We start from the raw sequence: 24,638 nt of genomic DNA, 5'->3' as shown, positions 1-24,638 counted from the left end.
ACTACCTCCATATAAAAGGAATTAACAATGTATATTAAGTGCTCAATAAATGGGCAATGTTATTTGCTCCAGGTCGTCCAAATAAAATCAATCATGGGACCAGCACCCCCAGTGTCCACACAGCCAGCTCAACGTTCTATCCCCCATCTGTATACCTGTGTGTAAGAAATAGATTTGACACTCACTTTTACTTGAAGGAACCGTCAAAATACTGTGGGCTTTTCTTGGAGGGGGAAACTTCAGGATAAGTTTATAGAATAGTGATGATGATACATAAAGGGCTTCCATATGCATTATCTCACTTGCGTCTCAAAGCTACCACTTAAAGTAGGCACAACCAGTGTTACATCATTTCCGAAAGAGAAAACTAAGGCTCAAAGAAGATTAGCTGATCTGTCTGCCCTGAGACCTCTAGTTAGTAGGCTGCGTGGGCCAAGGACCCAGCTCCTCTTGACTCCAGCCAGGACTCTCTCCACCAGAGTGCCCTAAATATTTATCAGAAACTTGACTAAGAATTTAAAAGCAGTTCTAGCTCAGTCCTGCAGAGGGCAGACTTGCACACTGTCCAATAACTCAACACAGACTATGCTAGTCCTCTCTAGAAAAAGGCAAGAATTTTTTTTTCCACTGTGATCCACTTGTCTATGATTTCCCAGGCTGTGCTCCACTTTTCTGCCAGTACCTGTTAAGTGTGGAGAATGTTAAAACCTACCACGTAGCTCCTGCAAAATAGAACTGTTTTCAGATTTTTAATCTTAATTTTTCTTTCTGCCCTTCAGCTAGCAAATTGTTTGTCAAAATGGCCCAGGCCACATTTGTCTCAATCTTGTTGCACAGAGTATTCTACTCCAAGGGGGATAGACATTTTCTTTTAAGGAAGCCAAGAACAAATCCCCCAAGTGCTGATCTGGGCAGGCAGATTTTGTAAGTTCAAAAGCCCTACTTGGCAGCTCATAAGATAATTTACCTGATCAGGGGTCCTGAGAAAGTCCTCATCTCTTCTTGTTCTTCAGAGTCACTAAGAATAATCTGGAACAAAAAAAAAAAATCATATTTGGTGTCCCAGACTATATCCACCCAAAGCCCCTGTCAGTCAAGTCCAATATCAGAACCCATGGCTATGGCCCTGGGCTGTGGCTCAGTGCCTTGTGGAGAACACAGGAGGACAAAAGTGAGTTCTCCAGTTGTCGAAAATGAGCCAATAGCATCTCAGGAAAAACATAAATCTAGCATCACTCCTTTGAGAGAAGATCCCTACCTTTCTTTCACAAAACATACCCCAAACCACGGAATGCCTGATTCAGTTCCCCACAAGGGCAGCCCATTCCTGGAGATGTCCAGACTCAGGTCAGGGAAAGCAGAAGGCAGAATGCCAGCTTTCCGGGACACAGAATCTCGTTTACCTCCATGCTGTGCAGTTCAACAAGGGCCGTCTGTCCATCACTGGGAGAGCTGGGACCCACGCGCACCAGCTGACCTCCTGGCCCAAAGCTCACAGGCACATGAGAGATGTAGAACTTCATGGGTGCCTTGGGACCAGCTGCTGAGACAGCCTCTGACCGACAGACACAGGTGGACACTGTTAGCATTACTGCTGCTGCTTTTCTTTACTTTAGAAGTACACCACCGACATATTTCTCTCCAAATTCCACCTGGGCCAGGATAAGACTCAGGGCAGGTGACATAATTAGAAGAAGCCCAGGCGGGGGCATCTGGGTGGCTCAGTCGGTCCGACTTCAGCTCAGGTCATGATCTCATAGGTCATGAGTTCAAGCCCTGCATAAAGCTGTCTGCTGTCAGCACAGAGCCTGCTTTGGCTCCTCTGTCTCCCTCTCTCTCTCTCTCTCTCTGCCCCTCCCTACTCACACTCTCTCTTTCAAAAATGAATAAACATTTACTTAAAAAAGAAGAAGAAGAAGAAGAAGAAGAAGCAGCCCATGCTACAAGTCAGATTTAAGCCTCTAAGAATATGGCAGAATATAATGTGAGAATCTGCTGGTTTGGTCCAAATGGCAAAACACTAGGCCCAGACTCCCAGCGATGGCGAGATGCTGGGGACTCTGGCTCTCAGAGTCGAATACTCATGACATGTATCCTACATCCAGACAAAGCAACTATGCTTTGTGGCCTGCCCTTGCTTTACCAAACTGACTCTTGCCTTCGCTTTCTGCACCTGTTATACAAAAGTACATCTGGGCGCCTCCCCTCCCAGCCTGATCCTGATGCCTACAAGCCGGGTTCCCTTCCAAGAATCAGCTATGATGCAATCTCCGGTACAAGAGAAAAGGTGAGAAATGGAGCCACAGTGGCCTCTCTGCCCAGGAGAAGCTACACAAGTAAACGGGGCAGCCGCAGTCCACTCTTGGAAGTGCAGGGGAAGGGTGACTTTCCAAGAGGTTGTCACCCAGCCCTCTTCTCACAAGACTCAACCAGTTGTTTAGATCATTGCAGTACCCACCAGCCTGAATTGGACTCCAAGCTGCCGGCGCCACGGGATCGTAGGGCTCTGAGTCAGCTCCCATGTACTGACTGAGTTCGTAGGCGCTAGAGCTGAGACCAGACTCATGCTGCCGGAGAAGGCTGGACTCATTGGCCAGCGAAGGCTGGAAGTTAAAGATAATAAAAACACACAGGAAGGATCAGAAGCACTTTCAGAGAAATGGTCCTCTCGAGTGTTCCTTCAAAGCAACAAAACTGAAACTTTCAAATAAATACACCGCATGTGGATGTGTTGAAAGAAAAAAAAAGTGATCATTTAATTGACAGGTGTTGGCTAAAAAAAATGAATTAAGGCCTAGTGGGAAGAGTATAGGCCCTGAGGCCACGGGACCTGAATTCAAATCTCAGTTTTGTCGGGACGCCTGGCTGGTTCAGTTGGTAGAGCATAAGACTCCTGATCTTGGGGTTGTGAGTTCAAGCCGCACTCTGCACGTGTTGAGATTACTTAAAAATAGAAAAATAGGGGTGCCTGGGTGGCTCGGTTGGTTAAGCGTCCGACTTCGGCTCAGGTCAAGATCTCGCAGTCCGTGAGTTCGAGCCCCGCGTTGGGCTCTGTGCTGACTGCTCAGAGCCTGGAGCCTGTTTCAGATTCTGTGTCTCCCTCTGTCTCTGACCCTCCCCTGTTCATGCTCTGTCTCTCTCTGTCTCAAAAATAAATAAACATTAAAAAAATTCTTTAAAAAAAAATAAATAAAAATTAAAAAAAGTTAAAAAATAAATCTTCAAATCCCAGTTTTATCGATACCTAGCTGCTGTGACCTTGGACAAATGATTTAGGCTCTCTGATGATACCATGGGCATATATCACATAGTCTGTACCCTGCACTGTTAAGCCTTAGGTATACAGGAGAAAATGTTCTCAAAAATCATACATATCTAATCGTGGAAACAAAATTGATATAAGACTGTCAAAAATCAATAGCTTGTCTCTACAGTATCTTTGCAACTTTTCCAAAAATCTAAAATTATTCTGGGGTGCCTGGGTGGCTCAGTCGGTTAAGCGTCCGACTTCGGCTCAGGTCATGATCTCACGGTCCGTGAGTTCGAGCCCTGCTGACAGCTCAGAGCCTGGAGCCTGTTTCAGATTCTGTGTCTCCCTCTCTCTCTGGCCCTCCCCTGTTCATGCTCTGTCTCTCTCTGTCTCAAAAATAAATAAACATTAAAAAAAAAATCTAAAATTATTCTAAAATTAAAAGTTTATTTTTAAAATATATAAGAACGCCATTGTGTGGCCCAGCTGGTATAGGCAGTAAGATTTCAGAATCGAGCACTGGAAGAGTCAAGAGAGGTTTCAAGCTCTGCTTTTCAGACCGGAATTCGGAGAGTCTAGCAACTCCCCACTTGCTGGGTAAACCAAATTGCCAGTCCACTGGGGTACCGGTGACAGCCTCTCCTCTTTGCCAGCACCTCAGAGTGACCTGGGTGACATTTCCTGATCCAGCCACACACACACACACACACACACACACACACACACACACACGCCAAAGGGTCAGATCAGGGCCCCAGGAAGGCAAGGAAAGGAGGAGGTATGAATGGAGGCTCCATAGAGAGGGGACGATGTCACCGCTCAGACCTCTGGCCACTGGCCACCCCCACTCCCAAGGGCCCTGCCCTGCCCCTATTTCATTGTCTGGTATGATGCACTGTCACAGTCCACCAGCCCCCGTGTCTCTTCAGATTACCTCATTCTTCTGGGTTCCCGTTAGCAGACTCTCCGGAAACAGGTCCCCAGGCCTCTCTGGCCTAGTGTTAGAAGCAGGACTGTCTTTATGAGAGTTCTGACTCTTGGATCTACAGAAAATCACAGGAGCAGGTGAGGGGGGTCCTGGGCAAGCCAGCCAGAGTGAGCTGCAGACTTCTGCTGCAGAGCGTGGGCAGTGTCAGGTGGCCTGTGTGCCATAGGGAAGAGCATTGTCCTCCCTCGGCCACCCCAATCTATCAATACCAGAGAAATGGGAGCTCCTGGGTTCCACAGGGCAGTTACTGGAAGTAACCCAAACGCTGTGGAGAAGGGCTGGTCTCTGCAGCCTGACACCCTGCAATGACTCAAAGCAGAGCAGCTGGGTTGGTGAGTTGGTCAGACACGGTCAAGGCACCAGGCCGAAGGACACCAGAACAGGTGTTTGTGTAAAATGCTCTTCTCTGCTCACTCCTTCCCAGGGACTATCCCATTCTCCGCACACAGGAGTGGGCAGAGGAGAAACAGCCCAGCCTCGGGCAGGACCCGATTCTGCAAACTTCGGCCAAGCCGCATCTGTTCTGAGGCCAATAAGGAATCCAGGCTCTCGTGTAGGGTGGACCTCAAGTAACCTCACAGGACTCAGCTGATCCCAAGTTTGGGAGCTGCCTCTCAGAATTAAGACTCCACTGACAGCTGGCCTGGGCCACCCTGGGCTACTCCCACAACCCCGTGGCCAGAGTAGAAGCAGACGGGGGTTCTGGAGACAGAGACGAGCACCCGATTCCATAGACTTGCCTAACACAGTGTGAGTTTGGCTGGATCGTGTTGAGCTGGCCTCTCCTTTCACACTTACAGACTATTCTGGTTTTCGTGATGATGTTCACTGAGGTATTTTTGATCTCGGTGATCTTCCTGCCACATATAAGGACTCTCTCGCCTTGGCACTGCACCCTCAGAGAAAACAAGATCAAGACAGGTCATTTCCCATTCCTAAAAGTTTAGGAAGACAGCAGTGAGCTGTGAGGCTGAGTCACCGGAGCACCAGAGATATAAAAACACGTTTGCCAAATTGAATAAAATTGAGACGTGAGCACTAACAATGGGAGTCAACAGAATGCTCCTCAGTCCTTCCTGAATCAACCACCTTGGCTCCATACAATTGTATCATCATGGGGCTCATGTGTGTGCGTTTTCAGTTTTGAAACAGATTTCTCTTTGCAGGCAGGTCAGAAGCTGCCATCGACACATACCTAAAGCCTCAGTATTGGCAGGGTATAAATTCCTGTGGGTGCATATCTGCCACCCTCAAGGTAAATAACGGTCAGACTCATCCCAGCCCAGCCACACACTTGACAACTTCATTGTTAAGAACTGACTTCACTGTTACTTGGTCAGAGACTGTAATCTTGGCTGTAACGAGGAGTGGAGGAAAAAATGGGGACGAAGTACGAACTACCATAATACTGGTAACATAATGATAGTTTCAGGGCTATCACTGACACATACAAAGGAAAATGACTCCTTTCTGTCTCTTCCCCTCAAGACATCTAGCAGTAGTGTCTTTGCTGTGGCCTCATCTGGCCAAGGAAGAAGTGGGTGAGGACAGGGGTTCTACCTCAGCCCTGTCTACCAGATCAGCTACACCACCCCAAAGGCTCTTCGGAGATTATTCCATACCTCTTTCTTCCTGTAGCTGCTGCAGGGGTCTGTGGTAGTAATAATCTCCATAAGCATATTCTTCCCTCAGGGTTGGAGAATGATAGCTCTGATACGGATCCTCAATGCCTGGCCTAAAATATCACAAAGGTCAGTCATTCAAGGATGAGTGTGGTAAAAAGAGAAACCAATGGAGGACTTGACAAACTAAATAACTTCAGAGGACAAATCTGTGACCTCAGTCTAGAACCCGCTTTAAAATTGCAGTTAATTCTAGATCCTATAAACAGAAGATCCAGAATCAGCAGGAGGAGGGCCTTTATTTCAGAACAAGGCTGGGATTTTTAGAGCACAATCAAGTGTCTCATTCTCTGATTTCCCCTGCTCCTCAAATACATACATCCAACAATACATGATGTTATTTTAGAAAACCCTGCCCTGAAATTATCTTAGAATACCCCTTCCTGGGGCACCTGGGCGGCTCAGTCAGTTAAGCCTCTGACTCTTGATTTTTGCTTGGGTCACAACCTCGGTTCCTGAGTTCGAGCCCCATGTCAGGCTCTGTGCTGTCAGTGCGGAGCCTGCTTGGGATTCTCTCTCTCTCCCTCTCTCTCTCCACCCCTCCCCCATGTGTTCTCTCTCTCTCTGTCCCTCTATATATCTGTCTCTGTCTCTTTCTCTCTCTCTCAAAATAAATAAATATGCTCTAAAAAAAAAAAAAGAATATCCTTTCCTGGGATGACTGTGTAGGTACCCAACACGCCATTGTAAGTCCCATGCATATTACAGATGGAAATGAGATGAAGAAGTCACATTGGACTCTCTTAAATCTGACTGCTTTCATTGCCTCTATCCTCAACATACCTTCTTTGAGAAGTCAACAATACAAAACAGATTGAGGAAAGAATGTCACATTGTTAGTCTTTTTATTAACTAATAATTCTTTAGTATTTCATGGAGCAAAGGCTTACAGTAATCGTCATAATTTCAACCCGAAATCTGTAGGCAGGTAAATACCACTCCACCTGGAAAAGCTGAAGTAAAACATACATGACTTCCAATATTCCATAAAATACTAAATCCTATGTTATCAATCAGGATTCATGAACAGGAATTCCAGAATCTCCTAGCATTACCTCACGGGGACCTCTTCATTCTGAACTTGGAGACTACAAGCTTGTACCTGCTTTCTCTCTGGTCAATTTCATTTTTTTTTTAATGTTCCCATTTACTCATCCCACAGATATTTTTTCTGTATGCCAGTCACACCCTGAGTACTGCTCTAGGCACTGAGTCTCTTCTTGGTGCTGGTGGTGTCAGTGCAAACAACACTGAGAAGTTTTTACAAGGAACTCTAAGACAAACTTTCCATAATCTACCAATATTGCCTTTTGCCGTCCCCGAGTCAAAGGGTCTCATCTCCTATCTTGGATCCACCATTCTTTCTACTTTCTGCCCTGGCCCCAACACCCAGTCACGCTGTGATTGCCTCTTTAAGAAGCCCCACCAGAGAACAAAAAGGAGGGAAGTACTATTTCCAGTTACCTAAATCCAATTTGGGAGGGGAAAGTGTTTGGCGAAGTCAATGTAACAGGGTGGAGAAGGAAAAAGAAGAAAAAGAGGAAGAGTAAAAGGAAAAGGAAGAAGGAAGAGAACGATCTACTGAGAAGCACGTAGGAGAGCTGGGTGAACTCCAAGCGTGAGAGCCATACCTTGAATACAACTGACGGGGATAACCACCTTCATAAGAGTCAACTCCCAAAACAGGCTGACGCCTTTCCCCAGGCCTGGATGCATAATGGGGCTGCTGGTGGTCTGTCCTGGGGTCCTGCTGCGGCTGGGGGCTCCCGTGCGTGTCTTGCCACTGATGGTACCTCTCTCCATTGTACCAAGAGCGAGGAACGGGCCGATGGGTTCCATCTCTCTGAAGCCCTCGGTCTGGATCCTTTGATGGTGCTGTGGGCCTCCCCCATGGCTGAGGTGGCCACTGAGGAGCCCAAAATTCCATCCTTGACCCTCAGAATTTCCCTCGTGTTTTTATTCAGTTATGTAATTATTTTCTGTTCCTGCAGACAAAAAAAAAAAAAAAAATCATCATTTTAGGCTTATATCCAAACATGATGATTGATTAGGTTTTCTGAATAAAGCATCTACAGTCCTCAAAATCTTTTATCTGAAACAAAACACCTGGGCAGTGATATAGAGATATCTGGGGGAAAATCTCAAGCAGACACATGAAATAAATAACAGGCTAGACAATTATACTGATGTTGCTTTAAAAATTAAAAAGAATATTTGGAGCAACAAGAGGTGTAGGAGGCAGAAGAGACAGAGAACAGTCATAGATAAAGCTCCAAAACATCATCAAAGTATCCCAACTAAATACATGTTTGTTCATTTATCCCCACCAGCAATTATGCGTTCAACAATTACCGTGGAGGTCCCCTGCTATCAGAGAAATGAGTGCGCATGGAGACAGGCCAGAGTTTAAATCCTAACTCTGCCACCTATTAGCTAGTTCATTTTTTTCAAGCTTCAGTTTCCTTGAGAAATGGAATGGGGACCATAATGACTCATTTGCAGGGTTACTGTCAGAGTCAGTGACAACTTAGGAAAAGTACCCAACACACTGCCTCGTATATAGTAATTGTTCAATGAAACAAGTAGCTAGTGTTTGATATCAGAGATAACATTAGGGCAGTATGAATGGATGCAGACATTTCCTAAACAAAAAGAAGCTTAAATGGATCTCAAGAGACATCTTTTCTGAATCCTTAAATTAACCTCTTAGAAGAACTGGGCCCTATGATATGGCCCTGCCTGCCCTTCCTCTCAGGGAGACAAGTTTGGGATTGCTTTCATGGCAAGCCAGAAAGCCATGTCTCAGTGATCTTCCTGGCTGGAGACTTTTACATCTGGAGGTCTCCTAGCATCAAACTAATTTTCCCAACTTATCCTTCAAAATGAGAAATAGCTCTGAAGACATACTGCCTTCCAAGTTCCTCCACCCCGTGTCACGGAGAAGAACCTGTATCCAGCTGCCTCCAAAGAGAAAGCATGTGTCAGCCCTTACTGGTGACTTGGGGATTCTCTTATGGCAGGAGGATATATTACCTCAATCAGACCTCATTTTTTCTCTCCTGGGAACTGTTTTAGGTTGAAAGACTTTGATCAAATATGGTTAATTTGCTCCCACTCCTGAAACTCCCAGCCTAATATAAAAAAAAAAATCGTATCGGAACAAAAGGTCAAAGGGTATATGTTGAAATCAAGATATCACTCTGCTTGAATGCCATGGAGCCAGGGTCCACAGCTCTGAGCCAAGAGCTGTAAGCAGAACATACCAGAAGAGCAAGGCACAGAAGTGCCTTCCACCTCAGATCTATCACAGCTCAGAAAAACTCCCACCTTCCTTCCTAAAGTGTCAGCCCCCTCCCTTGAAACCAGTCAGGTGCGATGACAGCTTTTTCCAAAAAATCCCAGCAAAATCCAAGTGCCCCAACACAGTGAAAGGGCACCCGGGTCCTGTCCTCCCTGAAGGTTTATAGAACTCAATACTATTTGGACACAAGTAAACTCAACAAGAGGAAAGCCTCTTTTGCCTGTCTTGTCCCCAGATATTTTCACTAGACAGCCCTTCTCCAACCACGAAGGCACAAAACCCAATCTCTTCACTGAAATCACATCATTCTATTATTGAGATATCAACTCCCATAGGTTAGACCTCAGGTTATAATTATGGACACCAAATGAGGGGCGCCTGGGTGGCCCAGTCAGTTGGGCATCTGACTTTGACTCAGGTCATGATCTCACAGTTCGTGGGTTCGAACCCCGCGTCAGGCTCTGTGCTGACAGCTCAGAGCCTGGAGCCTGCTTCGGATTCTATGTCTCCCTCCCTCTCTTTCTGCCCCTCCCCTGCTCACACTCTCTCTTTCTCAAAAATAAAATAAACATTAAAAAAAAAACAAAGGACTTCAAATGAAAGGCACCCAAGATTCTCAAAGTGAAGGCATCACATCTCCAGTGACAAGCCACACTTCCACATTCACATAAGTGACCCTCCTGGCCCCAGCAAGGGTGATATTGACTTTCCCATTCTGACAGTACAGCTGAGCCAAGAGAAAGAAAGCAAGGGAACGAGCATCCCCACACACCTGCTCAGACGGCTTCCCACCTCCGTCAGCGTGGCTTCCTTCAGCTCTCTCCAGGCCCGCAAGTGTCTCTCTCCTCTTGGAGAATGTCAAAGTCCAGGCGCCACATCTACCAAGACTTACCTGGCCTTCAGACCTACAGCCAGTCAGTTACCTGTTGCAACCACCTGGCCTCCATGGAGCTGATTCACTAGGGCAAAGTACAGCCCAGATACCCCAGCCTGGGACAGGCCTGACTTGGCGTATTTGCTCGGAACCCTGTCGGAGGCTGGTGCTTCTGTTTGCCTGGTCATGGGCTGAGCCAGACTGACTTACATCCAAATCCCAGAGCAAACAAGGAACTGAGAAAGCAGGGAGAGGAAATCCAGAAAGCCTGAGGCCACCTGGCCTGTGAGAAGAGCACCACCTTTGGGGCATTGACTCATGGCGCTGCAACTGTCGGTCCTAATGCTCAACCTCTTGGAGTCTCAGTTTCTTCCTCTCTACAAGGGAAATAACCATACTTAGCTTGTGGGAGTCACTATGAGGATTAAATGTTAGTAAAGTGGCACCTGATAGAGAAATATATATGCTTTATCAATGAGTATGATCTTTTCCTTTCAAAACACATGAGCTGGGGCACCTGGGTGGCTCAGTCAGTTGAGTGTCGAGTCTTGATTTTGACTCAGGCCATGATCCCAGGGTTGTGGGGTGGAGCCCCACGTTGGGCTCTGTGCTGAGCGTGGAACCCGTTTACGATTCTCTCTCTCTTCCTCTCCCACTCGTGGTCTCTCACTCTCTCTCCAAAATTAAAAAACAAAAGTTTTTTTAATGAACAAAATAAGCTAATTCCACTGGTTGAGGCAGGCAGGCACTCACTGGTGGGTAGTAAACAGCTGGTTTGTCTGGTTTGGGTTTTTCTCATTCATGTTTCTCCCTGTCGGGTTCTGCTTGTGTAATCACTTGTGTTGTCCGATGGAAGGAAAATGTATTGAACTGAAGGCACCGGTCAGTTTTCTATTACAAAAAGAAAACAATTTTTTGTCTTTAAAAAATGCATTTCTTCAGGTAGATACGGAGAAGCTTACGTCCACTTGTGAATTACTCTTTTAAAATTCAGCAAATCATCATGTTATACACCTTAAGGTTACATAGTGTTGTATTTCAATTACGTCTCAATAAAGCTGGGGAAAAATTTTTAAAAATTCAGAATTTGTTCTAAAAGCCTCAAATCACTTAGTCTTTCTTTCAACAAATACTTACTGGGGCCCTGTTATGTACCAGGACTTCGGACACTTAACTATGAAAGACACAGGCCTTGACTTCAAAAAGCAAGAGCAGGTTAACCTCTCCTGTTGTTAGTCTAGGGAAGACCACCTGGGTGGATCTCGTGGTCAGATAAGGCAATGTCCCTAAACTATACGATTTTGTCTCAGACCCTCAGCCAACTCCTAGGGCCTGCCAACGAACTGGGTGTAGAATTCTCTGACCCTGGTAATGGTTTCTTACTCCCACTGGTGAGCTGTTGTCTGTACTGCCATTTTTAACCCTCCTAAAAAGAAATACTAGCGAAGGACATACACATTAATAGCAGGAAGCGGAAGAGGTTTGATTATGACACAGACCCAGGTATCAAATTATGTGTTCCAGCACATCACAATAGCATTCATGAAAATCTGATGTAACTCTTTTGGCTTATGACACGATGGTAGTCCTACCTTTAACACCAGCTACATTATTGGAATGCCAACTCTGGAAGGGACCTTGAGGTTATTTTAGTGACTTCACTTTACTGATAATAAAACTAAGATCCTGAGAAGTGAACTGATTTACCCAAGATCACAAAGCTAACTGGACGCTCGGTCAGGATTACAATGGTCTGTTGGGAGTTCCCTTGCACCAGGCTTCCAAGAGCTGATTCTTAAATATTCAGGAATTGTGTGAGCCAGTAGTTAAACCGTTGGTAATCTGGAATCCACCCTGGTGGGAAATTTTACACAGAAACCCCCAAATGCTACAAAGCAAGGTGGTTGCTGTTGATTTCAGAGAGCCAGTTTAACAGCATACGGAGAACAGCCCCCAAGTCCTCCTTCCTGATTCAGTGTTCTTCCAACTACAAAATTATCGTTCTGTTACTAGCTTTCATTGCACATCTCTGGTTTAAACATCTAGCCCAGTTATTCCAAATGCTCCTTTTGTGACATCCCAAAGCATCTCTAATTATCTCAAGAGTTATTATGAAACTCTTCAAACACTCACCAACCAAAATTAATTTTAATTAGCTTTAATTATTTTATATCGACATATGGCATATAACAGCTATATGGGTCATAGAATGAAATAGATCATAGAATGAAATAGATCTCACCGCTCCAAAGGTTTGGGATTTATCAATCCCTGCTTTTACCAGCCCCACGTATCTATAGTTACTAAGTCTCTCAACCTGGCTGCTCAATTCCTCCTGGTTTCTAACCAGATTTGTCCAGCTTGACAGTACATTAGCATCTCGTCCCCACCAGGAGGTGGGCTAAAATTAGTCCTGACACCCCAAGTCCTTGGCAATGCCCTTCATCATCCCGTAGTCTTCCTCATGCTGGAACAGCTACAGATTTCACGTTATCCCTTCCGTCTGATTCCTGCTCTTCATTCCTACTATCCACTGGAATTGGAGCCCGGGCTGCTTGCTAATTTATGTGAATTTCCTTTCCCAGTCTCTGTTCCCCATTCCAAATGCCAGACCACTGATGAAAATCTTGCTTTTCACAGGAATAACTACCCTGGTTTGACATCTAACAAAAGTATCATCACTGCTAATAATGCTATTAATCTCTACCCACCAGATTAGTGCTGATGGATGTGAACACCCACCTAGATCCAGGTCAGATTTGCCACGAAGCTGTGTACACTATGATTTAATTACTGCTTACTCTTGCACGGGACAACTCAGTGGCTGAGACATGCCTCAGGCTTGACCCAATTTCTTTACTCAAAGTGAAAATTTAGAAAACAAACTGAGAGGTCCTATGTCAACAGATTAACAGTAACTGTTTGTCTGGATAATGGAATTGTGGATGATGTTCTTTTTCTCTTCTAACTTTTCTACAATAAACATGTTATTTTTAAGGAAAAAAATCAACTAACATTATTTTTAATCAGTGCTATGCCCAAATGTGTCATTGTAATGTCAGCAATAATTATGCACCCCTATGCAACAGTTACGCTAAAATGGGGCAGTGTCCAAGTTTGGTTAACTGTGCTCAGTCTTCTCTTCTGGAAAGAAAATTCCAGAAGTCATTCATTCACTACACAAATGTTTATTAAACATCCACTATATGTTCAGCATTGTCATATTCATAGGAGATAAAGATAAATAACATATAATCCCTGCCCTATAGAAGCTTTCAGTCCAGTGGAGCAGTAGACATCCAAACATGGAGAAGAGGAGAGAAATACAATGTATATACATATATACATATATATGTATTTATATTTATAAAATAGAATCCACATGAAATGATACTCTGTTGAATATATGAAACGAAGAAAGAGAAGTAAAGGACGATTCCAAGTTTCTAGGCCATAGAGAGGGGACCACACTGTCTTTTTTGGGGGGATAATAATCTTGGAAGAGGAGCCAGCTTGGTAAGGAGATGATGACTTCAGTGTTGGACTTGCTAACTGAGGGGCCCGTGGGCAGAGGTAATCAGTGGTCAAGAACTAGTAGACACTAAGAGTCTAGAGCTCAAGAGAGAGGTCTGAGGAGGGAGACGTGGTGATTGAAGCCATAGGCATGGGTAGTATTGCCTTAAAAATGCTTAGAATTAGAAGACAGGTCCTAGAAAGGAGCTCTGAGGAACACCAACCCCCCACAGCTGGATACAGAAGAGGAGCCCATGAAGAAGAATAAGGAGGGTCAGAACGGTAGGCAGACAGCCAGGGGTAGATGGTGTCTCAGGAGCCAGGGGAGGGGATGGCTTCAAAAGTAGGAGAGTGGTCGACAATGCCAAACTTCAGGGAAATGTGGAAAAAGGCAACAGGCGGAAGTGTTCTTGGCATCAGTGGATTTAACCAGGAGATTTGATGATCATAACACGGCCAACTTCAGTAGAACTCTGGTCAAGGGAGTGAGGTATTCGACACAGAAGTCACTCATACAGAGAGTGGAGAGTAAGAAGAAGGAGACTGAAAGTCAAATCAGTGTATGTAGAAGACTGGATGCGAAGAAAAGGGGCAAAAGCTGGGGCTGCTGTGGGCACTCAGCGCTGAAGAGCAGTTGTAGTGTGGACAAGACCAAAGAGAGTTATATGCTGATTCCCATAGAGATAGAGAAAGGAAACACGCTTTGTAAAGGAATAAATCCCCAAAGAGGCTGCTCATATGGGATCCAGAGTATAGGAGCACAAAGTGAACTCGCTAGGAGGAAGGACACCTCTTCCTTGAGAAAGGGATGGGGGGGTGGAGATGGGCACACATGGGGAGGGAGAGGCTTGTGCATAAAGGCACCAGATATGGAGAATTCTCTGTGGAACGGACTGCCAAGTTCCATTGGCTGGAGATCAGGGAGGATTTGGTAACAGACTCGAGAAACATTAGGAGGGTTTGCATCAGCCAGTGTGGAAAGTGGGAGTGGGCTTTAACAGGGACATGGGCTCAGAGGAACAAGCGCATTGGAAATGCAGCTGTCATTAGACCTGAAGCTCCACGGGCACACTGACCAGCTGGGCTCCATTCCACGTGACAATCCACGTGCCTAGCATGGTGCCTGACACATGACACGAGCTCAGTCAAGAGTTTCTCTGTATATGAGTGGACACCTTAAACCGACGGCAGCAGTAGTCTAACCGTCAGATTCCACCCAGTAGTTTCCACCTCCTGAATAGAGGACTAAACTCTGGGACAGGCTTTCTAGAGAAAGGAAAAGAGAACGTTGAGGCAGTGAGTTAAGGGGACTGACCAGAGAGTGGTTAAAGGGCTGGCATGTGGGACACAAAGGAGACAGAAACCGATGCCAATCATCTGCACGCCTTGTTAAAATGAGGTCCCCGCAGATGCTTAAGAGACGTGCTCCAAGGGGAAGGTGGGAAAAAAAAAAAAAAAAAAAGAACATTAAATCACAATAATAAAAACAAACAAAAAACCCTCTTCGTAACAGCGGGAATAACTGGATAATGTCCACACCTGCATCCCCAACACCTGAGACGCCGAGGCTCTCCTCGCAGGCATCTCCTGGCTGTGACTCTAAGAATGAGTCCAGGGGCGAAGGTTGGACACAGAGCAGCCCCCTGACTGCGGCAAAGCTACCGCCTGGAGCCAGCCTTGGAGATGTGGGCCTCGTGGCCGCGGCCGGTCATTGGCTGCCAAGGCTTTGACCCCTTCCTTCAGCACAGCACGTGCCAGTCAGCAGTTCCAGTTACCAGGAAGGCCGCGTGCCAGGAAAGCGTGGTCCGAGGGCCAGAGACAATTAGCCTGGCACGGGCACCGTGAGCCACCTGCCAACCCCGGGACTGTTGCTGTTGCTCTTACCACAAGGGAAGTGAAGGTTTGGGCACAAAGCAGATTTCCTACAGGAGCGAGGAACACCGTGTACAAGAGCTCCTTTAAATGCCACCTGCCCGGCTGCCTGCAAACTGGCCCTCCCTACATCCACCTCCGCTGCCAAGAGCCAAGAAGTACATCACTCAAGAAAAAGAATGACTCCATTCTTCCCTATGAGCCTGGGCTGGCGGAGGTGGTCCACCTTCCCCTCTCTCCAACCCTCCACCCTGTTTTGTTGATGCCCCCAATCCCAGGGGGCAGATGGATCTGTGACTGCTGACCTCACACCAAGTGCCAACAGGCTGAAGTGACTCACACAGCCACTGACGAGAAGAAAGGGCTGTACTATGCTCAGGGTGTTCTCCGAGCCAGCAAGGCTCACAGGACCCGAATTCCCCAGAGGAGCAGGACAACTTATTCCGGTGACCCCAGAATAACAAGCCTGCCTGGGAAGTGAATCTCAGCTCCAGCTCCCCTACCTCCTGGCTGTGTGAACTCGGCAAGTTATTCTGTCTCCTTTTCATCATCTGTGAGACGGGGATAATAACAGAAGCTATCTCACAGAGGTATTATAAGGGTTTGATGAGATTAAAACCTACAAAATGTTTGGCGTATAGTAAATGCTCAATAAATGTTATTTTCCTGGAAATGCTGTAAAGTGCCTAGGAACTGTTATGCACAAATCATTAGTAAGGGATTAATTGAGTATCTATTACCACTGGGAAATCTACAGGTTCTTAATCCAGTGCCCCCCCCCCCCCCATTGAGCCAGGAGATCAGGGGAAAATAGAGAAATGATGTCAAATACTGCATAGGACAAAAGGAATGAGTTAAAGCAAGATCATCAGAATTAGAAACTTCAACAATGTACAGCCCAGTGCTTCTCACACCACAGCACACTACTTGCAGCCCCAGCGACGGTGCAGGATGCCACAGGATAAGCACCAATTTTAAGTTATAAGCAATTTTAAAATATATCTTAGAGGCACCTGGGTGGCTCAGTCAGTTTCATCCAACTTCAGCTCAGATCACGATTTCACAGTTCATGGGCTCAAGCCCCGCGTCTGGCTCTGTGCTGACAGCTCGGAGCCTGGAGGCTGCTTCGGATTCTGTGTCTCCCTCTCTCTCTCTGTACCTCCCTCGCTCACGCTGTTTCTCTCTCTCAAAAATAAATAAACATTAAAAAATGTTTTCATAAAATAAAGTGTATTTTAAGTTTGAGCAAATACAAATATTGTATTATTGAATATCAAGGAATAAAACTCACATTTGTATTACTTTTTACTATGAAGCATGAGACTCCAAAGAAATTTCACACTTGCAGTAGGACAAATAGACACATGCACGCACACTCACACATTTCCATGCACATGCCCTGCACCCCCAGATCGCTCCCTGCCGTTTACTGGAAACGTTTGAGAGACACATTCTGAACAAGAACAGACATCCAGACACACACTGATGAGCTGGAAAGAATCTCTAGAAAGCATCCATCCCTGCAGGTGAAGCAGTATCCAAGCCAGGGAGACTCAGGCCAAGTCCTCACTCACAGCGCAGGCCCTTGGCCCCCCCAAGCTCCATGGCTGGATTCAGATTCTCTACCAGGTAAGACTCTATAGGGTGCCCAGGAGTTCCGCGACTCTCTCGGTTTACCTGGGGCAGGAAGAGTTGGCTCTCCAATGAAGGTGGGTCCTCAGGCTCCTTATGGAAACACACCCCAATATTTTAGAGTCAAGATGCCCTTCCTGATGTAGAACACACATGTGTGATTCAAACTCTCCTCTGAACTCTTTGAACCAGGGAAAGCAGTCATGCCGCTCAGCCCCCTTCTCCTCTCCAGGTTACACAGCCCCAGTCCCACTGATGTTTCCTGATTAAATTTCCTTCCCTCAATCATTTTGAGTAGCAAAGGCCCAGCGGAAAGAAAATAGGAATTGAAATTTGGATTTAGGTTTAATTATGCCAGTTCCCAGCCGTGTGTCTCAGGGGGGGAAAAATCACTGATTATCTATAAGACCCAGTTTCCTCATCTTTAAAATGAAGTCTAGAAAGTGCATCACAGGGCTGTAATGTGCATGAAATGAAATGAACTATGGACAGACACCAAAGTGATTGTTAAAGGGGGAAGTGGGTTTTCAAAAAGTCTTTGCCGTTCCCCTTTCCAGGTTCCTTACATTTGTTAAAGGTGTGACATGCCATGCTTGTGACTATGGTGCAGTCAAGAGCCCAGGCTTTGTGGTCAGAGTTGGGTTTGAGTCCCAAAACCTCCATGACTCGCTGGAAGACGTCAAGCCAATTACTTAACCTCTCAGGCTAAGCATCCTCATTTGTTAAATGATTGCATAATAATAGATATCTTCACAAGGTTGTGGCGGGCTAAATGAGATAATGTACAGCCCATTGTATGTCATAGGTGTTCAATTAATATTTGATGAATAAATACATGTATGATCTAGGAAAAGCACTTAGCGCAGCACCTACATGTATGAAGCGTTCAACAAATGCTTGTTGTTAATGTCATTGTTTCAGAGAGCACAGCAGTAGAGTTAGTCTCTACGCTCTTCAGGGTATATGTTCTTAACTGAGTCGTCATTACTGCAGTTCATATTTAGTTTTTTATCTTAACTGTTCTTTATTATTGGCTTAGAATCGAATCTGAGACTATTGGTTTCTATTTGTATTCCTCCCTCTCTCTCTCACCGTAATTATCCATTACATTCATAACGTGTTTTCCCCAGAGATGCCCATCTTTGGTTCATTGTTTTCATTACCCAGTGGCATCAGTAGAGAGTCTGTTGGTTTGAGGACAATAAAAGCAAAACCAGAAAGTGTAGGAGATTTCACCAAACTCACATAGTGTGAGCACATCATCAAGTGGAGGAAAATCAACCACAGGACTTCTAGTCAAAGTTTTGCTCGGGGAAGCATACTGGTTAGAGGGCGCCTGGGTGGCTCAGTTGGTCAAGAATCCAACTCTTGATTTCGGCTCAGGTTATGACCTCATGGTTTGTGGGTTCGAGGCCCACATCTGCACTGAGAGCGCAGAGCCTCTGCTTGGGATTCTGTCTCTCCCTCCCTGTCTTCCCCTCCCCTGCTCATTCTTGCTCATGCTCTCTCTCTAAATAAACAAATAAACATTTTTTAAATGAAAAGCATTCTGGTTAGGAACAGCCTTGTGACATATTTAACACAAAAATGCAATTATTCAGAAATCTATTCTATGGAAATACAATGATTACAATCTTCAAAGCTATCTATCCGTGTAAATAGGTTCATTCAACCTGTTATAGATATAGTCATAAAAATAAGAACTCAAAGATTAATTCCTGTATTTTCTCCTCATCCCATTTGTTAGTCAGCAAAGGTGCATAACACTTTGCTGGTTCTCCTCCTCTGCCCACTGTTCCATGGACAGAAATAGCCTCTGCCTGTACAGAGTGTGAGTGCACACACGTATTTTGGTGGCGCTCATGTCCCTGTTCTCTCAGTTTGGAATAAGTGACTGCAGATATAGCAAAGATCCCCAGGAGTGCTGTTCTAATGCTCAATTTAGCACATCAGGGCAATTTCCAGAGGAGCCACTTATGATGCCAAAAAACAAAGTTCAAACTTCAGTTTCTGGAGGGTATTGAAGGGCATGTCAAGATGATGGAGAAGTTTCTTTTCTAAGCATAAATGTCTGCAGGTATCACAAGGGAGATGGCCAAAGTTCATTATTTTCTGGGAGGATCCCATAAATGAGCATTAGAAAGTCTTGGCATGCTGAGTAAATACTTACTGCCTTTCCCGACATTGTTTCTGTGATGTAGTTTCCGTACAAGCTTCCTGAGAATATTTCCTTTCTCACTAAAGATGCAAACACCATGACATTGACAGTATGACACCATGACCTTATGCTGGTCCCCGTGGCATTTGTTGAATGAATGATGTCATTAAATGAAACTGACTGGAGTATATAGCCTTACCCCTAGAGTGAAAATAATTATTTCCATCATTCAACAAATAATATGTGAGACAAATACGAGTTCATTATTTATTGTAATAAAAATGTTTTTTCCTATATCAGCCGACTCTACATAGTTTCTCTAATAAAACAGAAGGACTAGGCCAAAGGAACCCAAAAGAGTCCCTGCTCCTATTTAATAACCAGGAAATGGGTGAGAAACTGAGTACATTAGCCTGGAAGTAGGGGAAGGAGAGCAAGAGAGAATGTGTTCCCCACAGAAGGAGGGATATTAAAATGGCTCCGAGACAAAGGAGGGCCTGTGTCTTCAGCATATCATCAGTGGGTTTTATGTGTAGTGTGGTTGGAGCCTAGAATACAAAAATAAGTTGCTGAGGACTATGCCTGTGTCTTCCCAAAATTCTTATGTTGAAATCTAATCCCCAGTGAGATGGTATTAGGAGGTAGAGCCTTGGAGGTGATTAGGCCACAGGATAAAGCTCTCTTGAATGGGATTAGGATTCTTCTAAAAGAAGCCCCAGAGAGCTCCCTGGCCCCTTCTGCCATGTGAAGACACAGTGCACACAAAGACTCAGAGGACCCAGGTCACCTATGAACCAGGAAATAGACCCTCACCGGACACCGAATCTGCCAGCACCTTGATCTTAGTTTTCCCAGCCTCCAAAACTGTGAGGAGTAATTTCCCATTGTTCATAACCCACCCATATGTTTATAATCCACCATCTAATGGTGGAGCAGACTAAGACAGCAGTGATACGAGCTGAGACTGAAGAGACTCTCTTAGCTGCCTCAGCCAGCCACATGGAGCAAAGTGTAGCCCCAGCTCTCCCCAATACCTAGACTGTCTGCACACAACATGGCGAACATGGGCTGTACCTGCCGAGCATCCTATCCTCTGGCTTCTGGTAATAAATCATCAGTTTTTCTGTGATGAACTTCCCTGCCTCTATCAGTTTATATAGCATGTATGGGACTGACCATATCCCTCTCTCTAACAATGAACAAAATTCATACCTAGATAGTAAGAGTCTCGCAGCTCCCTGGCTACAGTGATTAATTCAGCAATTAGCACATGCCCAGGGACACATCCAAGAAGCATCCTCCCCAAACTTACACTTGGACTATTGAGAAAGAAATGTGTTTCCCATTGAGTTGACTGAGATAATAGAATATCAGCTTAAAGCCACAGACAGCCATCTGTCCACCATTCATTCATTCAATAATAGTTTACTGAAGAACAATTATGTGCCTCATGCTGTTGTAGGCATTAGGGATACAGCAATAAGACATAATTCTATTTCTTAGATTTCTACCGTCAACTGAAAAGGCAAATAAAGTAAATTAATCACTTTAATAAAGTATGATAATTGTTACAAAAGTTATTATATGATCCGGGAAAGACAGCCAACTCAGGCAAGGCTTCCTGAGATAGAAACATTCACGGAACCTTAATGGATAATTAGCACTTAACAGGGTGAATTGGGGCATGGGGGGTGGTTCCAGAAGAGGAATCAGTAGGTACAAGGACATGGAGGGGATGTTCAGCTGGGCAGGCTCTGGTGACCCACCATATTCAATCGGACTAGAGGGTAATGCCTATTCAGGAAAATGGGAGAAAGGAGTCCGTATGGTCAAGCTGGGAATGAGTCATGAAGGTCTGGGATTTTTTGCTGAATACTATGAGGAGCATTTTTAAAAAATCACACAAGTCACAATGTAAAGAATGGTTTGGGGAGCGCCAGACTGAAGGCAGGGTGAGCCTTAAGAGGCAGTTGCCAACATCCTTCTTTTTAAAGTCCATACAAGCCAAACTAAAGCGCTGGTGGAAAGGCATGTGTGAGCAGGGGTGGGTGTCAGATTCGAGAGAGAATGAGGAAGCAGAATAAATGAATTTTAGAGGTTAGTTGAATTTACACAGCTCTGGCTTGGTGATGTCCCTGATGAAGACTGAAATGTATTTAACTGGAAGAAGCAGGTTTTGTGTGGAAAGGAACGTTGAGGTGGCCATGGCAAGTGGAGCTGCCTGCCGGACAATGTCCTCGAGGTGTTTCAGGCAGTGAATGAGTCAGGAGCTCCTGAGAGAAGTCTGCAGGAACTCACATTTGTGGTGGGTGAGATTTGTTGTTTGTATGTTGCTTCTTTCCTAAAGATTTGTATGTGCTTTGATTTAGGTGTTATCAGCACCCAAGTCATAATTAAAATCATGGATATGGATGAGATTGTTGAGGAAGAGCACAGATTTCAAATAATAATAATCATAATAATAATAACTTAACGTAAAATCAGAGAAAAAGAAGTCCGTGTGGACTGAGAAGATATAAGTTAGAACAGCATCAAGAAAATCAAGGAAGGATGGCGTGTCAAGAAAGAGGAAGAGGTAAAGAGAAAAAATGCAGTAAGAGATCAAGTTCTATAAGAACTTGAAAGCATTCCCTGGATTCCATAGGGTGGGCAGAATGGTCTGAAAAGGGTAGACGGTGAGGAGAAACCCTGAGGGGCTGTTCACTGGGCTGATTGGTTGGATGGTTGGTATAAAATGGGAGACAGTATAGTGGAAAGCCAATTAGACAAGAGACAGAAGAGATGGGGTAATAAAGGGAATGACTGATGGATGTGGTCCCCTAGGAGGCCAATGGGTATGGAGTTCATAGCCCAAGAGAAGGGATTACTCAGGGGTCAGGAAGTATACTTACGCCATTGAGGAGAGAGAGGGCAGTGAGGGACATAAGAATGACCATGTGGCTAATTTTGTGAGTGAGGCTAGGCAAAGCTGATGGGGGCGGGGGGGGGGGGGGAGTATGCATACTAATTATATCAAAGAAATTGATTTTTTAAAAAAAGAAATTGATGTTATCCATCATTCTATTAAAACATGTTAATGAAACTCCCACAACTTCCAAGGCCAAAACTGACTGAGCTGATGGTGATAGATTTCAGGAAGCCAAGGATGCACTGCATAGTCACCAATGGTGGCTATTTTCTATTTTTTTCTTTCTTCTTTTTTTTTTAAATGGTATTTTTTCTATTTTATTTGAAACCACAGCCTGGCTTATTTTTCACTCAGTTTAATTTCTTTCAAGCTGTAGCCTGTGAATCAAACCTATTTCGAGCAGTTTTTGTTTTCCTTCGTGTCAGGCTTTTGTGTCTTTTCCCCCTCAAAGATCAGCAGCAGTTGAAAAGGTAACTCGTCCCGATCAATAACCATTTGAAAACAGAAACTCAGATATTTAAGATGAATCTGTATGGAATTGCTACCTTCAGGACTTCTTTCTTGGAAGCAACCTTTCCTCCTACCAATATCACGTCGTAAGTGGGACCATCCAGGAGGCTCCTTCAAGTCTCTATTACATAACAATCACAATCTGATAAAACCTGGCTGGTGATAAGTGAGGCCTGTTTCATAAATAAAGGCCCTCCCAGCCCTGTTCCCAAATTAGATGTGGAGCAAATTTAAGGCCGTGTGAAAATCTGTTCAGCAAGGGAAAACTCACACTAGGTGAGGAATCAGTTACTGAAGAGGTTATCCTTTCCAGCCCACTCATTTTATAGTGCACAAACTGAAGCCCAGAGTGCCATATGGTTAATTGGGATCGAGGCCAGGACCCGATTCCAGGTCTCCTGACTCCCCACCCACTATTCTTTTGTCCTCTCCTAACATCTGTTTCTCCTGCTGGGCAGCAAACTCCGCAGGGCCAGGAACCTCTTTCACATAGTTCGCTTAGATATCCCCAGCAGAGAGGTGACAAGCAAAACTGTGTTAGTCAGTTAGCCACACCCAGGGTGGATCGCTGTTGGTCATCTGTGAGATATGCAGAGGTCATGCAGAGATAAACGTCAGAGTAAAAGGTCTCAACAGAACAGAAAGAAAAAAAAAATCACCAACCCATGAACACATGATTTATGAACTCTGCAAATACCAGAGACTCTGGACACGCCTTCCAGGGTGGAAGCCTTGGGAACAGCAACTGTAGAGCCACTTCTTGCTAAGGGGTCCATGCCAGGGTTTCATTTGTCATTGGGTTGGCAGACACCCCACCCCAAGTCATCTATAGAGCTTGAGAAAAGAAGTTTCCACATTGCGTCCAAGTCAGCCCTAACCAACCTGAATCCTCCTTAAAATATTTAACAGGCTCCCTTCTCTGCCCCAAACACTGTAACTGCTGAGGGCTCCTTCCATCTCCCCACAATCAAACCTGCCTAAAACTTTTATGCAAGTCGAAATCCCGTGTTCTCTTTGCACATTAGCAATGCACGCCATCCCACAGGGGACAGCCCCTGCGGCAGTATGCAGGCACTTTAAGGAGTTTGAAAGCAGCGTTAGCCACAGTTGAAGTTTGTTTTGTAAGACAAGACCCTGTGAGGGTCTTCATTTTGCTGAAAACCATGTGCCAGCTTGATGCCTTTCTACTCTGGTTGAGACCAAATGCTTCTCAAATGAATCTGCCAGAAGAGTCTCTCGTGGGAATTGTATTCCCCCTTAGCATTCTTCAGTTTGAGTTTGGTTTGGTTAATGGTGAAAATAAGTACTTACATCTCTTGCCCCTAAACCAGGAGCGGCTGCTGTTGCTGCTTCTGCCATATCCCATCAAGACAGCCTGCTGTTACTCACAGCTGGCAGACAGTGTGAACTGATGCCACGTCAGCCGCCCAGAACCTTTCTGCTTCAGCAGCAGTTTCCCAACGGAATGATTTTCTATGTAGATCCTGAGGCTGGAAACATGATCTGACCACCATATTGAGAAGGTCTTCGTAAAAGACGCCACTACCTGAAATCAGAGAAAGAAAGTGCACGTCCTCTTTCGTGCGTCTAAATATTAGGTTGACTTTCTAAACACTCGTGAAAGCGAGTTCATCACTGACAAAAAAAAAAAAAAAATCAGGATTAGAAACTGAAAAAGTAAAATTTAGAGACTTTGAATCAGTATTATAGAGTCTAGTTCGTTTAAACATCATGAGCTTGGAGTGAAGTGAATTTCATTTCAAAAAAATGAAAAAGTGAATGCTCATCAATAGGGAAATGGTTGAATATATTATGAAACACTTATGTCATGGTCTATTAGGATATCTAGTAACAAATAAGTTAGAGATACAGCAGTTGACTTGGAGGGGTTTCTATGGCATTTTAACCAAGCAAAAAAAAGTATATATTATCCCATTTCGGGTTGTTATG

The 24,638-nt window shown here is 44.9% G+C and overlaps 1 protein-coding gene across 6 annotated transcripts in view; it reads right to left on the bottom strand.

Annotated features, from left to right (window-relative positions):
* The window catches only part of SEC16B (SEC16 homolog B, endoplasmic reticulum export factor), a 54,884-nt gene extending 30,546 nt beyond the window's left edge, over positions 1–24,338 (bottom strand). The window contains exons 1-10 of one of the 6 annotated variants that reach the window (XM_053209604.1): positions 24,000–24,337; positions 10,849–10,986; positions 9,994–10,472; positions 7,552–7,905; positions 5,861–5,973; positions 5,037–5,127; positions 4,185–4,293; positions 2,459–2,603; positions 1,404–1,555; positions 968–1,029 (exon numbers count right to left, since the gene is read on the bottom strand). In XM_053209604.1, coding sequence (XP_053065579.1) covers positions 968–1,029; positions 1,404–1,555; positions 2,459–2,603; positions 4,185–4,293; positions 5,037–5,127; positions 5,861–5,973; positions 7,552–7,847 — 968 coding nt within the window. In that variant the 5' untranslated portion in view covers positions 7,848–7,905; positions 9,994–10,472; positions 10,849–10,986; positions 24,000–24,337. Of the gene's footprint in view, positions 1–967; positions 1,030–1,403; positions 1,556–2,458; positions 2,604–4,184; positions 4,294–5,036; positions 5,135–5,860; positions 5,974–7,551; positions 7,906–9,993; positions 10,473–10,848; positions 10,987–16,493; positions 16,631–23,999 lie in introns of those variants that run through there. The other 5 variants (XM_053209603.1, XM_053209600.1, XM_053209602.1 and 2 more) reach the window with 5 other exon arrangements.
* Between the last annotated feature and the right edge of the window lie 300 nt (positions 24,339–24,638).

Source organism: Acinonyx jubatus, chromosome E4 (genome assembly GCF_027475565.1).
Source record: "Acinonyx jubatus isolate Ajub_Pintada_27869175 chromosome E4, VMU_Ajub_asm_v1.0, whole genome shotgun sequence".
Lineage (NCBI taxonomy): Eukaryota > Metazoa > Chordata > Mammalia > Carnivora > Felidae > Acinonyx > Acinonyx jubatus.
The sequence above is the reverse complement of the archived record's forward strand: the minus strand, read 5'-3'. Positions and strand labels throughout refer to the sequence as shown.